The 23,909-nt window shown below is 37.6% G+C and overlaps 1 protein-coding gene across 8 annotated transcripts in view; it reads right to left on the reverse strand.

Moving 5' to 3' along the window:
- LOC128734359 (serine/threonine-protein kinase MARK2-like) overlaps positions 1-23,909 on the reverse strand; it is a 144,645-nt gene that overhangs the window by 36,205 nt on the left and 84,531 nt on the right. For 7 of the 8 annotated variants that reach the window (XM_053828522.1, XM_053828521.1, XM_053828524.1 and 4 more), the window contains exons 4-11: positions 22,300-22,520; positions 21,942-22,223; positions 21,673-21,866; positions 13,442-13,554; positions 12,246-12,426; positions 11,657-11,861; positions 4,376-4,503; positions 4,118-4,292 (exon numbers count right to left, since the gene is read on the reverse strand). In XM_053828522.1, coding sequence (XP_053684497.1) covers positions 4,118-4,292; positions 4,376-4,503; positions 11,657-11,861; positions 12,246-12,426; positions 13,442-13,554; positions 21,673-21,866; positions 21,942-22,223; positions 22,300-22,520 — 1,499 coding nt within the window. The remainder of the gene's footprint in view (positions 1-4,117; positions 4,293-4,375; positions 4,504-11,656; positions 11,862-12,245; positions 12,427-13,441; positions 13,555-21,672; positions 21,867-21,941; positions 22,224-22,299; positions 22,521-23,909) is intronic. The other variant, XM_053828523.1, reaches the window with a different exon arrangement.

Here is a 23,909-nt window from a genome sequence, read left to right on the forward strand (position 1 = left end):
TTGTTTAGCAAACGAATAACTATAATATCATCAAACTGATGAGTTTTCTCAGTCTTTTTCAGAGATCTAAACCATGGTTCTAAAAGGGGGGCTCTGTAGCCGCAAGGTTACCGAGTCTGCTTTGACAAGCGAATGGTCATGGGTTCGAATCTTAGTAGAATCAGGCCATTCAATGGCAAAGTGACTTTAGCATGGGTTTATTCCCAGGCCCCTCACCAGCACCACCCTTCCTTCGTGCTAAATTCTTTGTTATCCCGTTATGGCTTATTGACAGTGCAAAAATGAGACCCTTATAGTTCAATGCACTGGTTAGCTGTTCCAGGGATGGCTATAATTGGGGACAGCGCTGTCATGTGGAACGAGGTGGGTAAAGTAGAGAAAAAGCATTGAAGGAAGGGTACTCAAATTACACACAAGCACGCATAAAATTCAATAAGCATATCGCTCACTCAATAGCGACTATAGCCAAAATAAATGCAGTGCGGGTTATACAACAAACACCCGGGCGATATCACAATAGATCTAACCATACTGGTCGCAGTGATGAGTCCATACTGGAAAAAAATGGTTCTAAAACCATGTTTTCGCGGAAAAATTTAAAAGCCGGTGAAAATACAAAAAATAGTTTCTAAATCTAATATTTCTCATTTTGCGATACGGAAAACAAGATAAGAGAATTTAAAAACGGAGTTTGTTGAAAAAAAAGGGGGTGATTCCATTTATCGGGGGTAAGTCCAATCAGCTCCAGACCAGGAATTTTACTTTTTGAACTAAAATGAACAATGTGGCTAATGTTAATTCAAATCCGAGTCCCATTGACCGAGGAAAGACCTAAGCGGCTTCAGACCTGGAATGTTTACACAAAATTAGGTACAAATCCGAGAAGGTCGACACACGTTTGAACTTTTTTAGGTCACCGTTGAATGCCCCAGAAACATTTAAATTCTTCGAGGTTTGAGCACTACGCTACTAACTAATCGAAAACTTTGCCGCCTCCATGCCATGAATAGTACATAGTTCTGTGCTAACTTTCCCACTTAGTATTTGTTTTACCGGCAGCAATCATGCATCGATTTTCCGTTCAACCAATAATAAAATGACGATTGTCCTTTTACCAACGACCAGCTATTGTTTTCTATTTTAAGAATTCTGACCATTGAACCAACCACAAGTTCTCGATTCTCGATGGAAAAGGTTAATTTTCAGTGCTATTTCTAAACCGCGTTAGCAACTAGGCTTTTTATTATTCAGTACGTTCTCTCGTTGAATAGTTGATTTATGCTATTTGGAGAAGCAGCGAACGTGAACAGTGTATAGGCTTTCAATGCCCGACGGGTCTTCGTGCCACGAAATGACGCCAGCAATCCCTTGATTTTTTTTTGTGTTAAAACAAAAGGTAACAATCCCCAGAGAATGAAATAATGAACAGCTTCGGTTTAATGATAGCCTTTTGGTGGAAACAGAAAAATGTGTCCGAAATGACTTCAGTTGAATTGCATGCAGATATGAGTAATGCACAGCATAAAAACATTTCGAATGATTAGAAAGCTTCTGCGCGTGAATAACTATTATTAAAGCATCGGTTTAGATGATAGCAGAAAATACACCATGATTTACGATTCTATTCGAAATGTTTTAAATCGCGAATCGACTTGTTTTTGTGGCGAGGAATTATATTTGAACAACATCGAAAAGGTGACTAAACATGCCGCATTCCGAAAAAGGCTCTTACACACAATCAAGCCAATCAGAGTGGAAAATATGTTATCGAAATAAAAAAAATTGTTTCAAAATTCAAACAAAAACCAACTACAATCACATTTGTACAACATAACAGGCAGAACAACATTAGCGAAAATAGAGTTAGTGAAAAACCTAACGAGAACGGAAAGCGAAAACGAAAAAAAAAGAATACTGGACGCTCCATGTAGGCAAGGCAGTTGTTTGACTCACCGATTTGGTTGGTCGATTGTTTTTTGGTTTGTTGTACATTCGAGTACGGGGTTCGATCGAGAAATCGATATTCGTTTTTGCAACAATGGACAGCGGGTGCAATGCGCGAATGCGTTTGTGCGTATCACAAAACCGACACATTTCGCACACACGCATATGTTTCACCCGTTAGCCGCGAGTGTTACACGTGTAAACAGAGCGAGTGTGCACAGCGAACGAATGAACGAAATTTCATTCCAAAAATCGAAGAGAGAATGAAAGAGAAGAAAACATATTTAGGGATTAACACGATTGAATATGAGACCATTGCTTGCTGCAGTAAAAAATCGGCATGAGATAGAAACGTAACTTTTTCTAATGAGCTACCAAAGTTGACTAAAGAAAAAATTATTGTTCGAAAATCTAAACGGCGAAATGATACGAAGCACTTTTTGATGAGTTTGAAAAAGACTAAAAGAGTCCAAAAAGTTAAAACTAAAAACAGTATATTTAAACTCTATTGCAAAATGATACGAAGCACGGCTATGTAATGTACATTAGAAACCAGTTGTAGTAGAATGAGGTCAAGCGATTGACAATGATAAGCTTTTTATCAAATTTTGAACGTTTTTGGAAAAACAGAAAATCGAATGATAGGCATTTCTGCTAACTCTCTAATGAAACACAAGATCGTATACATTATACCTAGAAACATTTTTATGAACAGTACGAATAGTTGATTCAATCGCTATTTTAAAGTTCAAGTTTTTCATTTTTTGAGGCACACTTCTAATTACAGAAAACCAATACTTTTGAACAGAAACATATGTAGTCTAAATTCTATGCGAAAGCACAAAACATGTTGGAGAGTATGTACAACAGAAAATTTGCTACATAAAAAAACACTACTCAATTACGCAGCATCCTCTTCTTGTGTAAAGGATAAATACTAATCTGTCATTCTAAGTTTTGAAAATTAAATTTCGTAAATCCAAATTTACAACAGAACTCAAAGTTCGAAAAAGGGAGAAGAACCCAATGTAAAAGAGAAAACACAATACAAATGAAACTCTAGAAGAATGATAATAATTTTACAGTTAAGAACTGGAGAGAGAGAGAGAGATAAACATGATTGTACAAAAGAACGAAATTCAGGATGTAGTATGTAAGAAGAACTCTAGGGCACTCTCGCGGGGCCTAACAAGCAATACCTTTGACGGAGGGGATCGGTTGTGGCGGCGCTGCCGATATTGCTGTCGGCCGACGGTCCCGGGCTCGAAACGGACGCACTCTTCACGTGACCTTTGCCACCGGTCGTCGCACCGGCCGAACTGCCGCGGGTAAATTCCGGTATCGGACCAATGAAGCTGTGTGTTTTATTAGCGCGTAACACGATTCGTGTGTACCGATTATGTGATTATGATGATTGATTTTTTTGTTTTGTTTCGATTTTATTATTTCAAACCGTGACAAAGTTCGTGAATTTGTGCGGTGTCGTCGTTTATCGAGGGGGAAGGTGGTGCGTTTGAACATGGTTGTACGGTTTATGGGGTGGTTTCAAAAGAGAAAAAGAGATCAAAAGGGAAGAGAAAAAAGAGAAAATTGGTTGGAAATATGCTTAAATAGTATACATTGTGTGCTTTTCGTCAATGCAAAGTCGAACCAAGGAATGAAATGCGTACTAGTAAAAGTATGATAATTCCAACGAATTAGTTCAAAAAGGTTCGAAAAAACCTAACACGGATTCGATAGTAAAACGGAGTGAACAACTATGTTTGTACAGCTCAACTGCCATGAAAAAGGGCAATCAACAAGAAAAAAATACACTTATTGAATCAATCGTCACTAAGCTAATCGTTCAAGATTTCAAAAATTTAAATTGTAAACAATATGCTTCTACTTACAAGATTAATTTAAAAATTAATCGAATAACAAGGATTTAAAAAAACAGGACGAATAAACGATTTTGAAAAACCCATGATGGTAGAGATACGAGATATAGAGTCTGAATCTTTTCTTATCAGTTTGGGTGACATGATCGTTGGTTTGCGATAACCTACTCTAATTATTATGTACTATTTATGTTGGCAGGTCGCTAGGAGTGACTTCGGTATATTTAGAGAAACTATCTAATCTGCGATGTGAATTGCGGAATATCAGTGAGTCGTTGGGATGAGCTACTTACGTTGAGTCTGCGGTGGAGTTTGTCTTTTCCGTTGACGAAGTCTTCTCGTACAGTGTGGTCGACCGTCTCGGCATCAGGCCAGCACTGGGGCCAACCGTTCGGGCACCGTTGCTCGGATCGAACTTGCCGCTGGTGGTGTTGGTGGTACGTGGCTTGACCGGGCTGGAGATCGATGCTGAACGAGGGAATGATGAGGATGAAGGAAGTTAGAAAGTCTGTGCTGGTAAAACAAACAAGAGTAACTTCGGAACTACTTACAATTATCCGCCGATGTGATCGGTTTGGTTATGCTTGATGCTGGCCTCTGGTTTTGTGCAGCTAGCCGGGCCGTGTTCTCCTTGATCGTTGCTGAGTCTATAGTGTTCTGTCGCTTGAAATTACTGCTACTGTGGGTGGTAGAGATAGATGGAAAAGTGTCCAATTAGTTATAAAAAATCATACGATTAGTTTTAAATAAGAATCAAAAGTCATTTATAAAGCAGTGTCACATAATTTTCGTAAAACCCTTGGTTTAAAAACGCACAATTATTTGGTTTCAATACTTTCTTTAACTAGTTTTAATATTCTAGCACAATTTATTGTAGTGTTATGTTAGTGTCCCTTGGTTGAAGATTATTGTGTGTTTTCAGCTCTCGATGTTACCCTAGGAGGGTACCACAAGGAAGCGGTTCAAGATCATATTCAACAACTAGTTTTGCAATCAGAGTAAAGTCCAACCAATTTAAACACATTTATCACATCCTTATCAAGAATAATTCTCGTTGAAACAGGTCGCTACTAACACGACGTCTTCAAATATTGAAGTTTTTGTGCTTGAAAATGGTTGAAAAATGAGAATTACACTCTCAATTCCTTGAAACAGTAGACATTTCAGTCGCCAAAAGGGTCAGTTTTCAACGAGATTCAACAAACCTAGTAATATTTCCTAAATTTGCTTTGAAAAAGCACGGTTTTATGATGACAAAGCATAAAGATTTCAGAGGAAATGATTTTTTTAGCTATCCTATTTTATAAGAAAATCGCTCTTTTGGAATCTTTTATTTCGAACAAAACCACAAGCGGGAATCCATGTTACAATATTTTTAAATGTTTTTCAATCAACTTCTAGGCGCTGTGGGATGTGAGTGAATGCAAAAAACTCCTTTGCCACTTAATGAACAGAACAGAACAGAAACTTGTTCGAGTCGCTTTCTAACTGTTTTCGATATTTCATCAAAAGTACCACAAGGAAGTGTTCTAGAACCGCTTATTTATTGAATTCTGTTATTTTAATAAAAAATTCTAGCGCATTTATGCTTTTCTTTTGCTAAAATTTCAATGCTAGAAGATTTTTTAGTTGCCAAAAATTATAAATAAATAATTTATCACCTTCAAAATATATTCACTCAAGTCGCTTTTTACGCGAAGGATACGTCCCGCGTAAATCAAAACCGGGTAAATTCCGGAATTCGCGTAAAAAACCTCGTAAATTCCTAAATTCGCGTAAAAAACCGCGTAAATTCCGAAATTCGCGTAAAAAAAACCGCGTAAATTCCGAAATTTGCGTAAAAATAGTCGCGTAAAAAACAAACCGCGTAATAAGCGACTTCAGTGTACTTTATTTCGCGCTTATTTTTGCGCTTCCAAAGAAGGTTCCTCCCTAAATCAAACTCGATTATCCGGATGAAAAAAAAAAATTTTTTTTAGTAGGTTTTTTGAAATGTGTTTACGTTCAAACCGAAATTAACATTATAAAAAAAATTGTTTTTCACCCGGAAAATCGAGTCCGACCTGTATATCGAAAAGCATTTACTAAATTTTTAATCAATTGGTATTACATATACTCAATTTAGTTCCTTTTGCTATCGTAAAATTTAGCCGGAAAATGACGTTTATTTTGTTGTCTACCGATGTTTCGAATAATGTCGGATGATCGATGACAGCTACCAGTAAATATAACTTGAGCATAATGGTTTGCATACAATAAATAAATTTGTGCTCAAGTTTGCATGTAAAGCCTTTTAACAGCAATGCTTTTGTTTTTCATTAGTATTTAAAAAGTTGGGGAAGAATAAATACCTCATGCGAGGAATGTAGATTCAGGCAAACTGAAAATTCTTTATATTAGGCCAAAAATATAGACTTAGCGAAGGTGAGAGTCGAACTCACAGCCAAGGCTTGAAAAGGGATCGCAAGTTGAATGTGACTGCCGTGAATGCGAACTTTCCGCATTCAAACTCCGCTTTTTGAACGATCATTTGACTGTTTTTCTTATCCAGTCAATATGCCGCTTGCGCTGCTGCCGTCTTACAATTCATGCGGCATCTCAGCTAAGGCAAACAGTCAATCTCCCGTTTTGCTTTGCGCTTTGAGAATATAAACTGCAAACTGACTGGAAGCATACGGTGACGTATTTTTTCGTTTCTCTTTTTGTCTCCAAATCGGCTGCTCACAGTAATAGTTTGTCACCCGGACGTCGGTCCGACGCAAGCAAAATATTCGTTTGTATTGGACGGAGTCCGACCGACTTCTTCCATGCACATGTAGTGGTTGTTTTTTTGTAGTATTGAATCATACGATTGTGCGGTTGCTTTTCGTTAGCGTGGTGATTGCCAGTCATTTGACTGTTTTGCAGTCATTCGCTGCTCCAAACGGTAAAGGCAACTTGATCGAAACGAAAATGTCAAAAAGCATTAGAACACATTCATACTGTTGCGTGCATTCGGCGTTTGACTGAGCAAACTGCCAGTTGTGTTATGCATAGCGTTCGTATTCCACCTCTAAACGGACGGTGTGAACTTGAATGCGCGTTGGTGTGACTGCGGTAGAAAAAAAAGGATCGGTCGAAGCCCTGCTCACAGCTCCCAATCTTTAGTTGAGCGTGTTGTTTAACCAATTACACCACTAAGCCGTATTTAAAAAGTGCTACGAGTTCGTTTATAGTTTGAAGAATATTTTGCAATAATTTGTATGTTTTTTTCGTTTTGCTAGTATTTTGTTTTTTGAATATTTTTAGGCTTATATGTAATAGTGACCAAAAGATGACAAAAAGTCAGTGTACTAAAAGATGAGCCAGTGGAGAAAGAAATGGTACATTCGCGGTAAAAATTTGTATTCAATATTGTACGACCAAATTTAAAAGCAAACAAATTTAAAGTTAATATCATTTGTTTGAGAGCCTCGATAAAGAATTCTTATTATTCGAAACATTGCATAACGGGCGAAAACAAGCTTGTAGTCTCAATAATTAGAAGTCGCTAGTTTGGAATCTCACAAGATACATATTCCTATGTTAAAAATGCAAGGAATCAATTGGTGATAACCCCATCTTGTGCAGACCTTGGGAAGAGGTTCATTTTGCCCTATTATCCTCATGGTATCATGGTAAAAGTTAATTAAACAGTATAAAAGCTTATTTACCGCCGTGAAATGAACTTAAATAGCTTTCAAATGTCAAAACATCAGAAGAATCAAATCCCATCCATTCCATACTGTGCGAAATGCAAGAATAGTCCATTTTACCCAATTCGCTCCCAAATTTAGCAAGGTGAGTTAAAATAGGTGATCTAGTTTTCACAGTTTGTAGAACAGAAGTGCACGGAGCGATTGGTTAGCAACCATCGACGTTGTCTATATAGGATAGATGCTCCAGTAATGGAGGGATTATGCCAGGGGATAGTATTTAAAGACAATTAGGATGCACAATTTACCAGTTTCCAATTGAACTCTATGATAATATGGTGCACCACAATGCTGGTTTTAAATACATATCAAAATTGTACCATTTTGTTGGTTAATATATCTAAAATATTGCTTTTCTTGGCATTAGTCTGTGCTCCTAAAGTAGTGGTAATGTTCCTCTAATAGTGGAAAATTTGCCTATAATAGTGGAATTTTATTTACCGCCCTTAGTAACGCTTGCAGTGAGCATGGCAGCCGATGGATAACAACGCAGGCTTGTTAAAATGCTATGGTTTGTTACGAATTTCTTAAGTAATTGCACCATATTGGTATACTCAAAAGAAATTTGTAGTTTTTGCACCAACATCCTTAATTTCAACTATGTACACCTTAGATAAAACTATCGACAAACACATAATTAATAACAGAAAATTGATATTCTATCGAAATCATTCTCAAATCCGCCAAAATTATGAAATGTTTCGAGTTTCCACTATTACTGGTACATACTTTTTAAACTGGTATATGTTTTTAAACTAGTAGGTTGATCATAAATTCGCCTATCAGGGTGATACAAGCTTTTGTTTTTTGAATACGTCCAAAAAAATTTTTTTTTCTTCAGAAAAATTGTAGAACACACTAAAATGTGCAACTTTGCTGAATATAGTAACTATATATCTTCTATTAGTTGCGAGTTATAATATTTTTTTTAAAATGACATCTAAAAATCAATTCTGCTCTATAACTTTAGATCCAATTTTGTTAATGCTTTCAACTGTTGTTCAAAGTTATACTATATATTAAAATATACATTTTTTCTGAAAACCCGGCCTATGAGTTAGTTTTGATCATTTTAGTTAAGTTTTACTATGATATCTAGGGGTGAATTGGGAAAAATGGACTATTCTTGCATTTCGCACAGTATGGAATGGATGGGATCTGATTCTTCTGATATTTTGACAACATTTGGAGGCTATTTGTTTGAGTTCATTTCATGGGCGGCAAAGAAATTTTTGAGGATAATAGTGAACAAAATGGACCACTTTCCGAAGTCTGCACAAGATGGGAATATCACCATCTTTGCATTTTTTACATAGGAAAAGATATCCTGTAAGATTCCAAACTAGCGGCTTCTAATTATTGGGATTACGAGCGCGATTGTGCGTCGGTAGAAGAGAAAAAAACACATTTTACGACAGCAAAGCCGAAAGAAACTCCGTTGGAAAGCATTTCTTCGAATTACTTCTTAATTTTCAACAATTTTGGATATCACTTAGGGACTACCGCAAGGAAGCGTTATAGAACCGCTTGTTTGTCTTGTTAACAAACGAATTTTGCCATCAACTAGTGTAAAGAAGAACCTTAAAAATGACATGAACCTTAATATAGAACAGTCTTGCTAGACTATGGACGACTTATTACAGTCGCGAACAATTATGGATTGCGATACCGTAAAATGGGGTAATATTGATCATCGGGCTAGCAGTGATCAGTTCAGGAAAATTGGCAGGAGTAGTTTATTTCACTTATCTATTTATCTTACTATGTAACTGATCAATGTTACCCCGTTTAACGGTAATAATTTGGGCATTTCCATTTGATTTTGATGCAAGTGTCCGAGTTACAGATAGAATACAAAATAGTTCAGAAATTTTTTATATCGTTTTAGAACAAATTACATGCTGTATAGTTTGCTTAACAGAATTCTTCCGATTATAACAACTTTTTACCGATTATTCAGCCCCAAAATATTTTTTGGCTCATGAATGTTTTAAATGAATGTCAAATCCAAATGAATGTTTCATTTTTAACCCTTTATGGACCCATCCGAAACAAATCTACATGAGTTTTATCGTAGCGTGAAGCTGCGTAACTTTATAATGATGATTGTCTTTCATATCATTAGGATGATCATGTTTCCACACTTGAAGGTGATATAAAATTTATATAATAATATATGTTAGTGAACTAATTCGAAGTACGGCATATATAGCAATGTTGTAACTCAACAATTGGGAATAAAAGAGTGACAGTTAAGTTGCTTCAAAATATCCGATCATTCATCGTCTTTAATCCGGTTTTCCATAAATCTGGGCAACCTAATGCCTGATTTCGAATTGAGGCCTGATTTGTTGGTTTTCTAATGTTGCAAGAACTCGCTGTTTCGATGTTTTCTTGAGATAGTAATTTGAGATGGAAATAGTTTTATACGGTAACCAGAAGGGGAAAAGTAACAGCCATTTTCAAGCATATGAAATTGTCGAACTGTTGCTAAGAAATATCTGATTTATTAGGCTATCTGTATATATGGCTTAAAAAGCGACATTTTTATAGCAGCCGGGCCAACTAGAAAATTTACATGAACGAATGTCTGGAAAAACGTATGCTGTTTTTCCTGGAGCAACACGATTGCTCCGTGCTGTTTTGGCCGAAGCATTGTAAGGCGAATTGGGGTTTTGCAGCAAACGAAGTGGTAGCATAACTGAATATTTTATTTTTAAATTTAATGCCAATTCACCAAATTGTTAACGTAATAATATTTTTAATATTATATTTCACCAACTGACCCGACAAACTTCGTATTGTCACAAATTAAACTGTGTTGTTCATAAATCATGAATCTCGGATGTTTTTTGTCACAATCTCGAGTTTTGCAAGTTTCTGAGGAGTTCAACCTTAGATGATTCATTTTGGCTATTCAAATGCAAGCCAATGAACATTTAAATCGCCACAGGGGTGAGAGGTCTCTAACCATCATAAAATAAATTCAAGACTCCAAAATCCCCCACATGCCAAATTTGGTTCCATTTACTTGATTAGTTCTCGAGCTATGAGGAAACTTTTTCATTTCAGCATTTCAGTTATATGGAAGTCTCCCATCATGAAAGGGGGAGGGGTCAAAATTCACCATAGAAAAAATTCTGCCTTCTAGAACCCCCACATGCCAAATTTGGTTCCATTTGCTTGATCAGTTCTCGAGTTATGAGGAAATTTGTATTTTATTTGTATGGGAGTCTCTCTCTTGAAAGGGGGAGGGGTCCTAAATCATCATAGAAAAAATTCTTGCCTCCGAAAATCCCCACATAACAAATTTGGTTTCGTTTACTTGATTAGTTTTCGAGTTATGAGGAAATTTGTATTTCATTTGTATGGGAGCCCCCCATAGTAGTATGACCAGAGGGGTCAAAATTCACCATAGAAAAAATTTCTGCCGCTTTAAAGCCTCACAGGCTAAATTTAGATCCATTTGCTTGACTAATTCTCGAGATAAGAGGAAATTTGTTTTTCATATGTATGGAATCCCCCCCTCTTAAAGGGGAGAAGGGTTATAATTCCGTTTCTAAAAAGGGGAGGGATCTCAATTCACCATAGAAAAAACTCTTGCCTCCAAAAACACCCACGTGCCAAATTTGGTTCCAATTGCTTGATTGTTTCTCTAGTTATGCAGAAATTTGTGTTTCATTTGTATGGGAGCCCCCCCTCTTAGAAGGAAGAGTGATCTCTAACTATCATAAGAACCTTCCCCGTCCCCAAAAACCCCTGCATGCAAATTTTCACGTCGATCGGTTCAGTAGTTTTCGATTCTATCAGGTACATACCGACAGACAGAAATCTATTTTTATAGGTATAGATAATTATGTTGATCATAAACTGAATTGTACAACCAATTTTTAAATTTTAACCCATATTGAATAATAACAGGAAGCTTGAAAATTATAAATTTGAATAATTCCTTTTAAAAATATACGATTCATCCGACAAGGAGTAAATTTACGATAAAATTGCATCATGCGTTAGAAACAACCACAGCGCATGATAAATCATCACATATTTGAAACAAAACAACCAAACACGCTTAGCTACTAGCATAGTACTTACACTGATGTCCGTTCCGAGGTGCCACTGCTGGCTCCCGAGCTGTGATTGTTACTGCTGGTGGTGCTGTTGACCGCAACGGCACCGGTTCCGGTGCCGACCGCATTGTTGGCGGTCGTCGTTCCGGTGGCATTGTTGCCAGCGCCCCCAACGCCACCGCCACCGGCTGCAGCTGTGGCGGCAGCAACGGCCGCTGCCGGACCGACACCTGCAATGAAGCGTTGGAAAATTTCTAAATTTTTCCCGAATAGAACATCGAGCCCGGGGTAGCGTTTGGGAGAAGGGGTTAGTAAATGGTTCACTACGGGTAATTTCGATTCGTTTCTTTTTATGATAGGATCAGGGCGATACGGGAAACGGTTAGTCGGGACGAGGACAAAGCATTATGCGAAAACGCACACGTGTGGCAAGGTTTTGCACCCACTTATTCGGGTCGTCAAAACCTTCTACCGCCTGCTTGCACTATATTTGTACAGCATGGATAGGTGTTCCAATTGAATTTTTCGTCAAGGTTTTTAGTAAAGGGTTCGGTGTTAGCTACAGGGCCGCAGCCGTGACAGTGCAACAGGCAAACGCTGCTTGCATTACTTACGTAAGGTTTCCCCGCCACTCGAGGCCCGTCTACTCGGTTTTGTACTAGACGCCGATATACTTCGGTGCACTCCTCGATGCGTGGGGCTTTGCACTTGGGAGTTTCCAGCGGCGGCACCCTCGTTGCCGGCTATATTACGTAGCGACAGTGACGATCCGGACCGGGAGCCGTCGGACTCGGGCTGCGTTGGTTGAATGAAAGTATATGGAATACAAAATGCGGATTAGTGGTTGAGGTTTAGCAGGAGCTTGAATCTGCTCTTTGGGTCAAGAAACCAAAGCTTTAAAGCTGTAAAACTAAATATTATTTTTGGATTCTATTACTGTTGAACGATTTTTCGCTTTATTATGAACTACGAAATTTGGGCAACAATATTCGAGAGAATTTTTTTCATAATGCCACACAAACTGCCACCGGCAAGGCCACGTGACGTGCCGCGGTACACGAGAAATCAAGCTGTTTATTACCTCAGACAACACAAAGCAGCTTGATTTGAATTTATTAGAATGCGGAGCCCACTGGACCGTGCTCGCAGTGAACTATCATTCAATTGAGGGTAGCAACGGATTTAGCTACGTGGTTGGCACACAAAAGTTTTCTCTTTTGTGAACTTTTGCTTGATTAGATAAACCTAGATTTGCACTTGACGGTGACAAGCTGGCTGGTTCTAGATGCCTGTAATTCACCTGAAGCGTTGCTCACATGGGTGATAGTGCTTAATCGTATTTAATTCTGTGTTTGCGTTTGCATTAAATCTAAACTACTCTAAAAAACGCAAGAAACTTGCTCTAAATTATAGGTTATGCATACAATTACGATCAAATTTAGTATATTTAAAATCGTTCAACAGCTTTTAGTTCTAATTTCAAGATCTACGATCACTCTACGAGTTTGTGCGTGTTAGCATTTTAAAGCAATGATACTACTCTAAATAAAATTTAGAAAAAAAAACAAAATAATTTAACAAAACATTTACGATGATCACTACAGGAATGTCTATGTTTGGGAAGATACATCTTACGCGAACTTTGTACTGCACCACTTAATGTGCGGCCTATCTTTTTGAAATTAGAACTAAAAAATAAAATACCTGTTCATTAAAACTAATTATAAATATAAAAAGAACTACAATACTAAAAAAGAAACACTGATAATATATGACACTCTAAAGTTTGGGGGGTGGTGTAAAAACTTACGTCCGTGCTCTTTCTGCCGAGAAGTAGGTAAGTTGCAAAAACATCATCGTATCGTGTGAATGTCAATGATTCTTCTATGTCTTGCCTATTGTAGCCCATCGCAACTAGCGCTTCTACTCAGCCGGTCGAACAAATTTTTTTTTGGCACCGAGGAGGAAGTTTGTTCGTTCGATCGATCGATGGTGGTTGTTGTTGTTGGTCGATGATTGATTGATTGATGAGTGGTGGTTGGTGGTTTTTGGTGGTGGCGAAAAATAAGAAATGTGAAAAAGAGAGAGAGAACAAAAACAAACATTTTAGAATTATTTCATTTGTTCGGATCGGATGATACAACAACGCGTAACGGAGAACATGAAACAACGAACAACCGTTACGTTACGTTTATATATAATATATACTGAGATGAATGTTGGAGAAACTTTTTGACGATAATGGGATTAATTTTTTTTTGTTGGTTAGTAATCTGAGGGGACTTGCTTGCCGTGTCATTTCGGAGCTGTCGATAACGAGAACAATCAACGCAGAGGGACAAGAAAGTGAAATGTAATTAGATAATCTGAATTGAGCTACTAATCAATTTGTTTTAGAGATACAAAATAATCATATTAATTTCTGTCTACGCGTAATAGTATATATGATTAATGACCACACAAAATACCATTATTTTCTAAGCAATGGGAATATCATTCGCTAATTTGTTTGACAATGGTTGGAAAATGTAAAATTATTTAAAATGTTACCGAAGAATAATAGCAGATATGCGCAATATTTCTATGAACAATAGGTTTGAAAATCTCACTTCTCAAGTTCCCTCTCTTACTGTTAAAATATTTAACAATTCTCACTAATAAAAAGATATGAAGACGAATTGCATTTCATCCGCCATCTTAACAAGTCGATTAATTAGGGTGTTTGCAAACAATTGCATATCAGACGAAACCAATTTGAATAAACGAAATAACTGAGCTAAAAAATTTTTTCAGACTAAAAATATTCACGCGTGAGTGGTTCGTACACAAAATATTCACTTTAAAAATAGTTCGTGGAACAAATTATTTCATTTGCACAAAAATACGTAGCAAATACGTATTTTGGCTGCTGGTTACAGCATTCATTAGTGCTGGTTCATAATCATATTGATTTCTAAGACGCATAACAATACAGTGTTTGATCATTTGAAATAGTATTGGCTATAAATGCAACGTTACGCACTTCAATATTCAATATCCACAAAAGAAGCCCAACCTATCCCAAGTAACATTCCAATAGCAAATTGGTTGGTTCATTTCCAATAGTAATTGTATCAGAGCATTGCAGAGTCTATCACAGTTTGTCTCAAGTGAAGGTTGTCTTATTTGATTAAAATAAATTCAGAAGTATGATTGAAAAAGACTTGAAGAAACACCCATAAAAGCGGTTTTTAAAGATGCTTTATTTAAGTTTAAAAATGACGTATTACAGCTTCCTTAAAACTTGACAATGCACTTTTTCGTAACTTCTTCAAGAATCTAATAAGTAGAGATAAACTTATCGCGCTCTTGGATAATTCGTCTTGTCTTGAAAAAATGGCGAACAACGCTATAACGACTGCTTTCGAAATGGTAGCTAATTGCATATGGGCAGTCATAAATATGATATTCTCCAATATTATAAGGTTTTATTATGGTATAACGCAGGATACGTGTCAAAACACACCTATAACTAGCTATAAAACCCTAACAAAACTATTAATAAAGAAAATTCATTGTGGTTACTTATATCAACAGGATAAAACTAGTTGGCTGCACGACGGCTCTTACAAACTGACCATACGTGTGACATAGCAATGCAAAATGGCGCACCAATCTAAATTAATCATATTACGATTGCTTGTCAAGAAATCTTCTGGTTTTCTAGAGCTATTAAAATGGTAAAACCCTGATCAATCAGATTAATTGCTGCTATAATATTGCCATAATATAAATCGTTTTTCTTGTCACAGAAAGCAACTAAAATGATTTTGCTAGAAATTTAGAATGACTAACTGACTATATTTATTTTGTTAAAACAACCAGTTTCTGAAAAATTTCTAAGGCGCGTTGATTTTATCCACCTATTATATCAAATCAAATCAAATTTAATGCGCATATGCTGCAAACCAACGGAGGCTGCTGAAAATATGTTAATTACTAGCTGACCCGACAAACTTCGTATTGCCACCAATTATACTGTGTTGTACATAAATCATGAATCTCAGATGACCTTTGTCACAATCTCGAGTTTTGTAAGTTTCTGAGGAGTTCAATCTGAGGTAGTTCAATATTCAAAATTGCAATTTTCCGCACAGTGAAGTAGAAAACAACTCCCCTATTGCTTAGCCAGATAAAAAAAAGCTGATTGCAATATTTGCCGTGATTGTATAATATTTCACCGAATACCATTTCGTGAAAAACCTTACGCGAAATGGACCATTTCACGGAAAACCTTTTTGCGGAATGTGCCATTTCACAGGGTGATCCTCTTCTTACTCGCTGTCGCTCGTTCGGACCCAAATGAAGCAAAGTAATAGAGCTCATTCCTCAGTATACCTAGGTAAACAAATAAACCTAGACAGTGGTGATTTCCGAGGGGTGGCTGCCCCCCCAACAGTGACCAGCGCTTCCGACGGCGGGTCGCTGGCAACACCCGCGGCCTGCGCCCGTCTCGCTCTGAATCATCTAGTGCTACTATAGATAGTTTTTGGTGGTTATGTTATTGACTAATGTCAATATGAGGAAATTTGTATTTCATTTGTATGGGAGCCACCCCCTCTTAGAGGAGGGGGGAGTCTTAGTACACCATAAAAAAATTCTGCCTCCTAAAACCCCCACATGCCAAATTAGGTTCCATTTGCTGGATTAGTTCTCGAGTTATGTGGAAATTTGTATGTCATTTGTATGAGAGCCCTTCTCCTAAAGGGGGGAGGAGTTCTAATTCACCATAAAAAAAATTCTGCCACCTGAGACCCCCACATACTGAATTTGCTTCCATTTGCTTGATTACTTCTCGAGTTATGAGGAAATTTGTATTTCATTTGTATGGGAGCCCCCCTCCAAAAGGGGGGAGGGGTCCTAATTCACCATAGAAAAAATTTGTGCCTCGTAAAACCCCCACATACCAAATTTGCTTCCATTTGCTTGATTATTTCTCGAGTTTTAGGAGGAAATTTGTATTCCATTTGTATGGGAGCCCCTTCTCCTAAAGGGGAGAGGGATCATAATTCCCTTCCTAAAGAGGGGAGGGGTCTCAATTCACCACAAAACACACAAAATTCTTGCCACCAAAAACACGCACATGCCAAATCTGGTTCCAATTGCTTGATTAGTTCTCTAGTTATGCAGAAATTTGTGTTTTATTTGTATTGGAGCCCCTCCTCTTAGGGGAGAGGGGTCTCATACTATCATAAGAACCTTCCCTGGCCCCAAAAACCCCTGCATGCAAATGTTCATGCCGATCCGTTTAGTAGTTTTTGATTCTTTAAGGAACATACCGACGGACAGACAGAAATCCATTTTTATATATATATAGATTCTATAGGATATTTTATTATGGTCGCTAATAAATACCAAATCGATCAGGGTGGCTTTTCTGCTCAAGGACGTACTTTCAAGTTATCAAAGCTTGCGGACTGGTTTAGCTTTTTACCAGAGCAAGCTGTATGCTCTATAGCTTTGTAGCGAAAAGCTTAATTAAATTATGGCGGTAGCTGTCAAGGAGCGAAAAGTATAATCAGACACCTATTGGAAAATAGTGAAATCTAGTGTTGTTTTTATCGTGAGCTTTATCGTGCATTCGTAAAATCTACGAATCATTTTGTAAAATGCAATAATTCGGACGAATATAGCTTTGTACATATGTACGACAACGAAAGAATTCGTAAAGCAAACGTTCGTTTTCATATTATAAACCAAGTTTTATTATCAGTGAACTTGTACCTTTGAACCATAGAAGCGCTGGACAAAAGGAGACTACGCAACCCCCTTATTAAACTAGCAACATGGGTTGGGTTATTAGACACAAATTGTGCCTCTTCCTTCGTCTACTATAGAAACCACCGACCGAGAAGTTTAATCTGACCCTGTTTTTACTGGCGGGCGCTGTGCAGGCCCTTGCGACTTACAAGGTACTGCGCGTGACGCTGTTCGTCTGTCAGCGTGTTAGCCGCGATTCTCAGCGCAGGTTTACGGAGAAAGGCTCTGTTCCTATGAAATAGACCAAACCTGGTGTTTTTAGCCTTGACCTTGAAAATCCTCTAATGAATTTTGTCCCATTTGATTAACAGTTCTGAAGTATCATTGAAGAAACTCCCATAAAACTGCATTATCCAAAAGCAAAGTCTTGGATATAACCGACTTTGTTTTTGAGTGGTTTTAACCCATATCTAACCGTCTTTTTGTGGACATCATCCACCTTTATCGAGAGACTTTTACTACGGCGGCCGGTTACTAGAGTGCATGCCAATTACGGGGTTATTGGACACAATCCTACTGACTTTAGCAGCACTATCCAGTCGAGATTCGAATATACGATTTCTGGCTTGCTAAACCGGTAGCGTACCTCGAAGCTAACTGGGCGGTTAAAACTGTATTACAAATAAATAAGTGTAATTCATCTTACCAGTGGTTTTAAAGTGGTACTTGATTCCTGCTTAAAACGTTTTATGGCTTTCTTAAAACTTGACAATAGCTTTGACAAAAATATATCATGCCATTCTTCTGCAAGATGCTTACTTACTTATCTTATGCAAGATGCATTTATGTTAATAATGCTGCCATAAAACTCCCGTAAAACCATAGATTCTTCCTATTAAAAAGAAATTATACTCATGAGAAAGAACATTCTAGAGTAAACAATTAATCTGTCAAAATAGACCACAACCTGGAGAAAATTGAACAAATGTGGATTTTTTAAAAGAAAACGAAAACGAACAAAAATCTGTCAAATATCGGCTGCAAAGTATACCGATAAAGAAGGGTCAAGTCTTAAATATGTTTATACCCAAGGCTTTACTTTACTTTCTGTCCAATATTTTGAGCTTCGTTTAAACTATCAACGAACTCATAGAACAACGAAGATGTACAGGATAGTAACGCAGTGTCACAAGTACGAATTCTAACCAGATAGCACTAGACGCTTCGGTGATGTTTTTTGTGTATGCTAGACAAATTTATGGCTCTCTTGTAAAACGCTTACCTTACGTTAAGTAATTCAAACAATTTTTATTCAAGCGCAACTTATTTTTTTCAGGAATTCGATAAATATTGATGAACTTATCGCATTCTTAAAAAAATCTTCTTTGTCTTTGCAAAAAATATTAGTTTTATTAGCGTTTTATGGCTGATTGAGATAAAGCCATTGCAAAAATATCGAACACGGTTCAAAACTTGGCGACCCGGTAAATTTCGTACTGCCACAGTGTAAACTAATTGTTACAAATTGCAAATTACAGATGAACTGAGAGTGTTGCTGCTTTTTAGAAAAAAGAATGTACTCAAGGTATAAGTTATATTTTTCTTAAGCAGTTCAACATTTGGTGTAGTCGATTAAACATCGGATTTTCAGAGAACGTCTATATTTAACAACTGATTCAACCATTAGTAAGAAATGGCAATCTGACAAATTGTCAAAATTTATTGTACTTCGAAAACTTGTCGGTTTAAAAATTGGTTTGTCATTTCCCAATACCTAACAGATGTGTTGGTGGTAGTTGCATCGAGCCTTGTCTAATAAACACTGTTGATCAAAAAAGAGTTGTGCAGGATGTCAATTTATCTTTTGTAAAAGTAAATTCGATGGTTTGAACAGCCTAATTTCGTCTGCGGTAGTTGTTCGTCATGATGATATGCAATACATATGTTCAAATCTTTCTGAGGACAGAATCATTGCACCACAACTATATTTTAATTGCTGCTGAAACAAATCAATTCTTTGTTTCCCGTTCTCGAACGCTTAATAACTGAATTTATCAGATTAACCTAAGTTGGCTCTCAATAAGGTGTGTTTAGCAACACCAGATTCTATCATATTCTGTTTCGGATTTTTCCTAAATTATATCTTCTATCTTTACAAAAAATGGTTTTCAATTCACTATAAACATTTAAATATTTGAAAATTTAAATGATGCATTACAGTCATCGAAATCTGAACTTTCAAATTGTTTCACGATCCGTTCGTGTGCGTAAAACATTCCATTCATAATTAATAGCTGGAAGGTACGACAATATCGCAAATAACTCCATGAAAAATTTAATCTAGAATTTATAATATCTCATTTAGGCAGCGCTGATGTCGTTGTTGCCAAAATAGAAAGGCCCAGTTTTACCAAATAACTCAATTGGTGCTTCGATTACTATCGAAGTGAATGTTTGGTTCACACAATATAAATTATGAATGTACGTTAAACCACATAAATTCGCTTTGAAATTTAAATCAAATTATAATTAAACGTTTTGTTCGACACAATTGTATTGCAACATGCAGCATTTTCGAATGCGCCACATTTTGCGTACGTGTGACCTAATTTGTTTTCTGCTGAAACAAGGCGCCATCAGATTGTTCTCGTTAGCGGCAACTAATCCTATCATATAATCATATATCACAAGATTCCCGTATAAATTTCTATCCTACGGGGAGACAACCATACGAGCAAACAGCAAGACTGTAAATAGTTGATAAGAAAATTGCATTCCAACCAAAATTTACTAACAAAACTAAAATGGCATTCCATTCGCAAACGGATAAGATGTTTACATAAACTGACCGAAACTTGCTATTCTAGTCGTTCAGTTGTACGTTGAATGAAAGGAAACAACAGTAACAGTAACAGCAACAACAACAAGAGTGTATGGGGAGGCTAGAACACAAAAAAAAACAAAACCCGCTGTATAAAACAAAAGAACGGAAACGAAAGTACGATGAAAGTTGCAGACCACTCTGTACATACAAGGTATGTAGGTAATAACCAAATCAAATCCGAACCGGAAACAAAACAGACTATGGGGAGAGGGGTACAACACAAGAAAAATTATAATTTGCATTTGTTGGTGCGAAGAAAAATAGAAGAATAAGGTAGAAACAGGTGTTTTATTCGGCATTTAAACGCATTAGGTTACAGGAAATCAAAAATTAAACGCAATTCGAATGGAATAGTTAATGATAGAAAATAGAGACAGATTGTTACAGTACTCTCTGATCCTCTGGGCCCGCGTGGCGTACGTCACCTAGACGAGCAGGTGACGTTCTGAGAAACAGGCGGTGGTAGTATTGGTGGTGGTGCTGGTGGCAGTAATAGTAGAGGCGATAGCAATAGTGGACCCGGTAGTAGAGGTAGCTGCTGCTGCGGCAGTCGGATTTCTACTACTGGTAGGATGTATGATGGCGGATGTGGTCCTCCTCGCGCGTGTTGCTAGTTTGGAGAAGTACAACAGTAGGGAACAGTTGTGTGTGCAGGGTGGAACCTATAACTGAAACTGTCGGCATGGATGCTCTAAAAATGGATGAGCTGGGTGGGGTGTTATCTTCTGGAAGGTTTCTTACTTGACCGTGTACAAAAGCGTTAATGAAGTGTAAGAGGCGATGGACTCTGCGATCGGTGGTTGGTTAGCTATTTGTCAATTATAATTTTTCATTGTGTTATAACAGAGCAAAACGTAACTGAAACTTTAGAGGAAATAAAAGTTGTCATAAAGGCGTTACTCTAGGAAACGACAAATAAATAAATTTGTCAGCAGCTTTGTTCCAATACAAAGGAGTGATTTAAGCCTAGATAGTTTGGAAGATTCAACACAGTTTCCAGAGTAACGCACGTCAAAATAAAGTTGTTTTCTTAGCAAACTATAATAGCTGGGTTGGTAGATTTTGTACTTGATCAGATTAGGACAGCAGCTTGATAAAAAATTTCGAGATGATAAAAACATTCACAACGAAAGAAGGAAATTAACCGAATTACACGAAGAAACACATAATTAAGCGAAACAATTCAATGTAAGATGAACAAAAATCCGAAAAAGTTCTCGTTGGATGTAACTTTGGGACAAAACATCATGGCTTCAGGCATGGGGGACGACAGATGACATCGTGTAAATATGTTTCGAGGGGGACGGGGAGTATCATAGTAGTAGAGGCGATTATATTTACACGAATCAAAAAGAACAACAACAAAAACACAACGGATTTACGCCAGCAAGTGAAAGTATTAGTGGGGAATACAGTACCCGTCTTACCTATCCGTTTCTGATCTTTCAGATCGGGTTTAGGTTCAACGTAGGGAGTCAGTTCGTCGTCCTCGTAGCCCATGTTCATCCATTTGTCCTTCATGATGGACTCGAGGCTGGCTCGTTTGGCCGGATTGAGGACCAGGAATTTTTTCAGCAGGTTTTCGCAGTCTGTGGACATGTAGAATGGGATTCTGAAAGCAAAACGAAAAGAATGGTGGAATTAGAATATTTTTTCAAGAGAAATTTTCCAGAAAATGTTGTTCTACCTATATTTTCCCCGCAAAACGCGTTCTCTCAGTTCTCGTAGTGTTGCACCATCGAATGGTAGCGACCCACTGACCAGTGTGTACAGAATAACGCCGAGCGACCACACGTCCACCTCAGGACCGTCGTATTTTCGACCCTGGAACAGCTCGGGGGCAGCGTAAGGAGGAGATCCACAGAACGTATCCAGTTTGGAACCGGGTGTAAATTGGTTCGAGAAACCAAAATCGGCAATCTTAATGTTCATTTCGCTATCGAGCAGCAGGTTTTCCGCTTTCAAATCTCTGTAAATGACACAAAAAGAAAAGAAATTTTATTAGGTAAATTAATTTTCCCAAAAAAAAAGTCGAACAGCCATACCTATGTATAATTCGCTTTTGGTGGCAGTACTGTACGGCGGACACAATCTGACGGAATTTGGCGCGAGCCTCTTTCTCTTTCATCCGACCGTGCAGTACCAGGTAATCGAACACTTCGCCACCGGATGCGTACTCCATCACCAAGTACAGCGTCTTTTCGGTTTCGATCACCTGAAACAGTTTCACGATGTTCGGGTGGTCCAGCAGTTTCATTATTCGGACCTGAAAGAGCAGAAAATAAACGTAAAGAAGTATTTAGTTGAATGATATTGGAACGCTAATGTCTCGAGGGGTCACGCCCGACAACGGTTGGTATTCCGACCGGGTAGACCCGAGACAAAATGGTTAACTTGAGTGTAACGAGGATGGACAGCACGGTCCCGAGTAGCTTAGTATCACTATTACATCCTCGCCGGACTGTATCATTCTTTCAAGGACAACATGAGAGTAGAAGAAGTGGGTAGAAGTATTTAATTAGACTGTCGACGGCAATTACTAACAATGTATTATACTTGCCCTGCTGCTAGAATGGTGCGATGGAAAAGTTCATAACAAGTAAGTGGCCTTCGCCGCAGGTAACTAAAGTTTATCGGAGAAGTTTTTTTTCGTCTGAAGGGCGCCAAAGCTAATATGTTTTATTAGAAATGCGCTGTATGGCAACATCGATTTCGAAGAAAAACATAAATAGACTAAATGTTTCATAGGCCTTTTTATTAGAAGCTTGTTTTTAATTTGTATTTTTAGATAAATATTACTTGTACGGTAATGTGAATAGGCAAAGATAAAAAATCGAATACAAAACGCTTTGATTCAAGGAATTTTGCTGGGAGAAGCTTTTCGTCAGAACAGAATTACATTGCGAGGTGAAAACAATTTTTGGAGCTTTTTATCGTAATTGCCAGATCGCTCGCTGAAATTAAGCTAGCCACGAGGATCACCGTCCATGATCACTGATTTTTACCTTTATTTATACCACAATCAAATGCTTTAAATGTGTAGGAGCTGTGGTTTCAACAAGATGGTTCAACATGCCACAACAACCATGCCGTAGTAAATGTATTTAAAGAATCGTTTGGCGAACAAATAGTTGTGGATATTACATTTATTATCATTCTATATAGAAATCATCTTATTACGATTAATAAAACACGTTACATCCAGATGGTAGCAGTACACAGAGAGCTCACTGATGACTAGTATGGAAAACAAAGGAGCCTAGGTTACTTCCTTGAAGAACTCTCGGAGTACCAAATAATTCCGATTGTTCCGTTCTGATATTGACTCATTGACTATAGGGCAGACGAAGCAAGACCACATCCATTTAGTGAATGCGGCAGAAATCCTAGGCAGTTTTCCCAGCCAATTCAATAATATTTCGTAGTTAACGTGATCGAAGGCAGCTTTCAGGTGGTGTATATATTAGGTCTATTTGCGCGCTTTCTCCCAGCCAATTTTAGTAGAACGAAACAAATTGTACCTTGTGATTCTTAGTACGTCAGATAGTAACGCGATACCACGGTAATTTTTACGAAATTTGTTTTACTACATTGATTAATTTCAGAAACAATGGTACAAAAGTTTGAAAATTATGGTTTTACAAAACCGACTTTT

Source organism: Sabethes cyaneus, chromosome 2, assembly GCF_943734655.1.
Source record: "Sabethes cyaneus chromosome 2, idSabCyanKW18_F2, whole genome shotgun sequence".
Lineage (NCBI taxonomy): Eukaryota > Metazoa > Arthropoda > Insecta > Diptera > Culicidae > Sabethes > Sabethes cyaneus.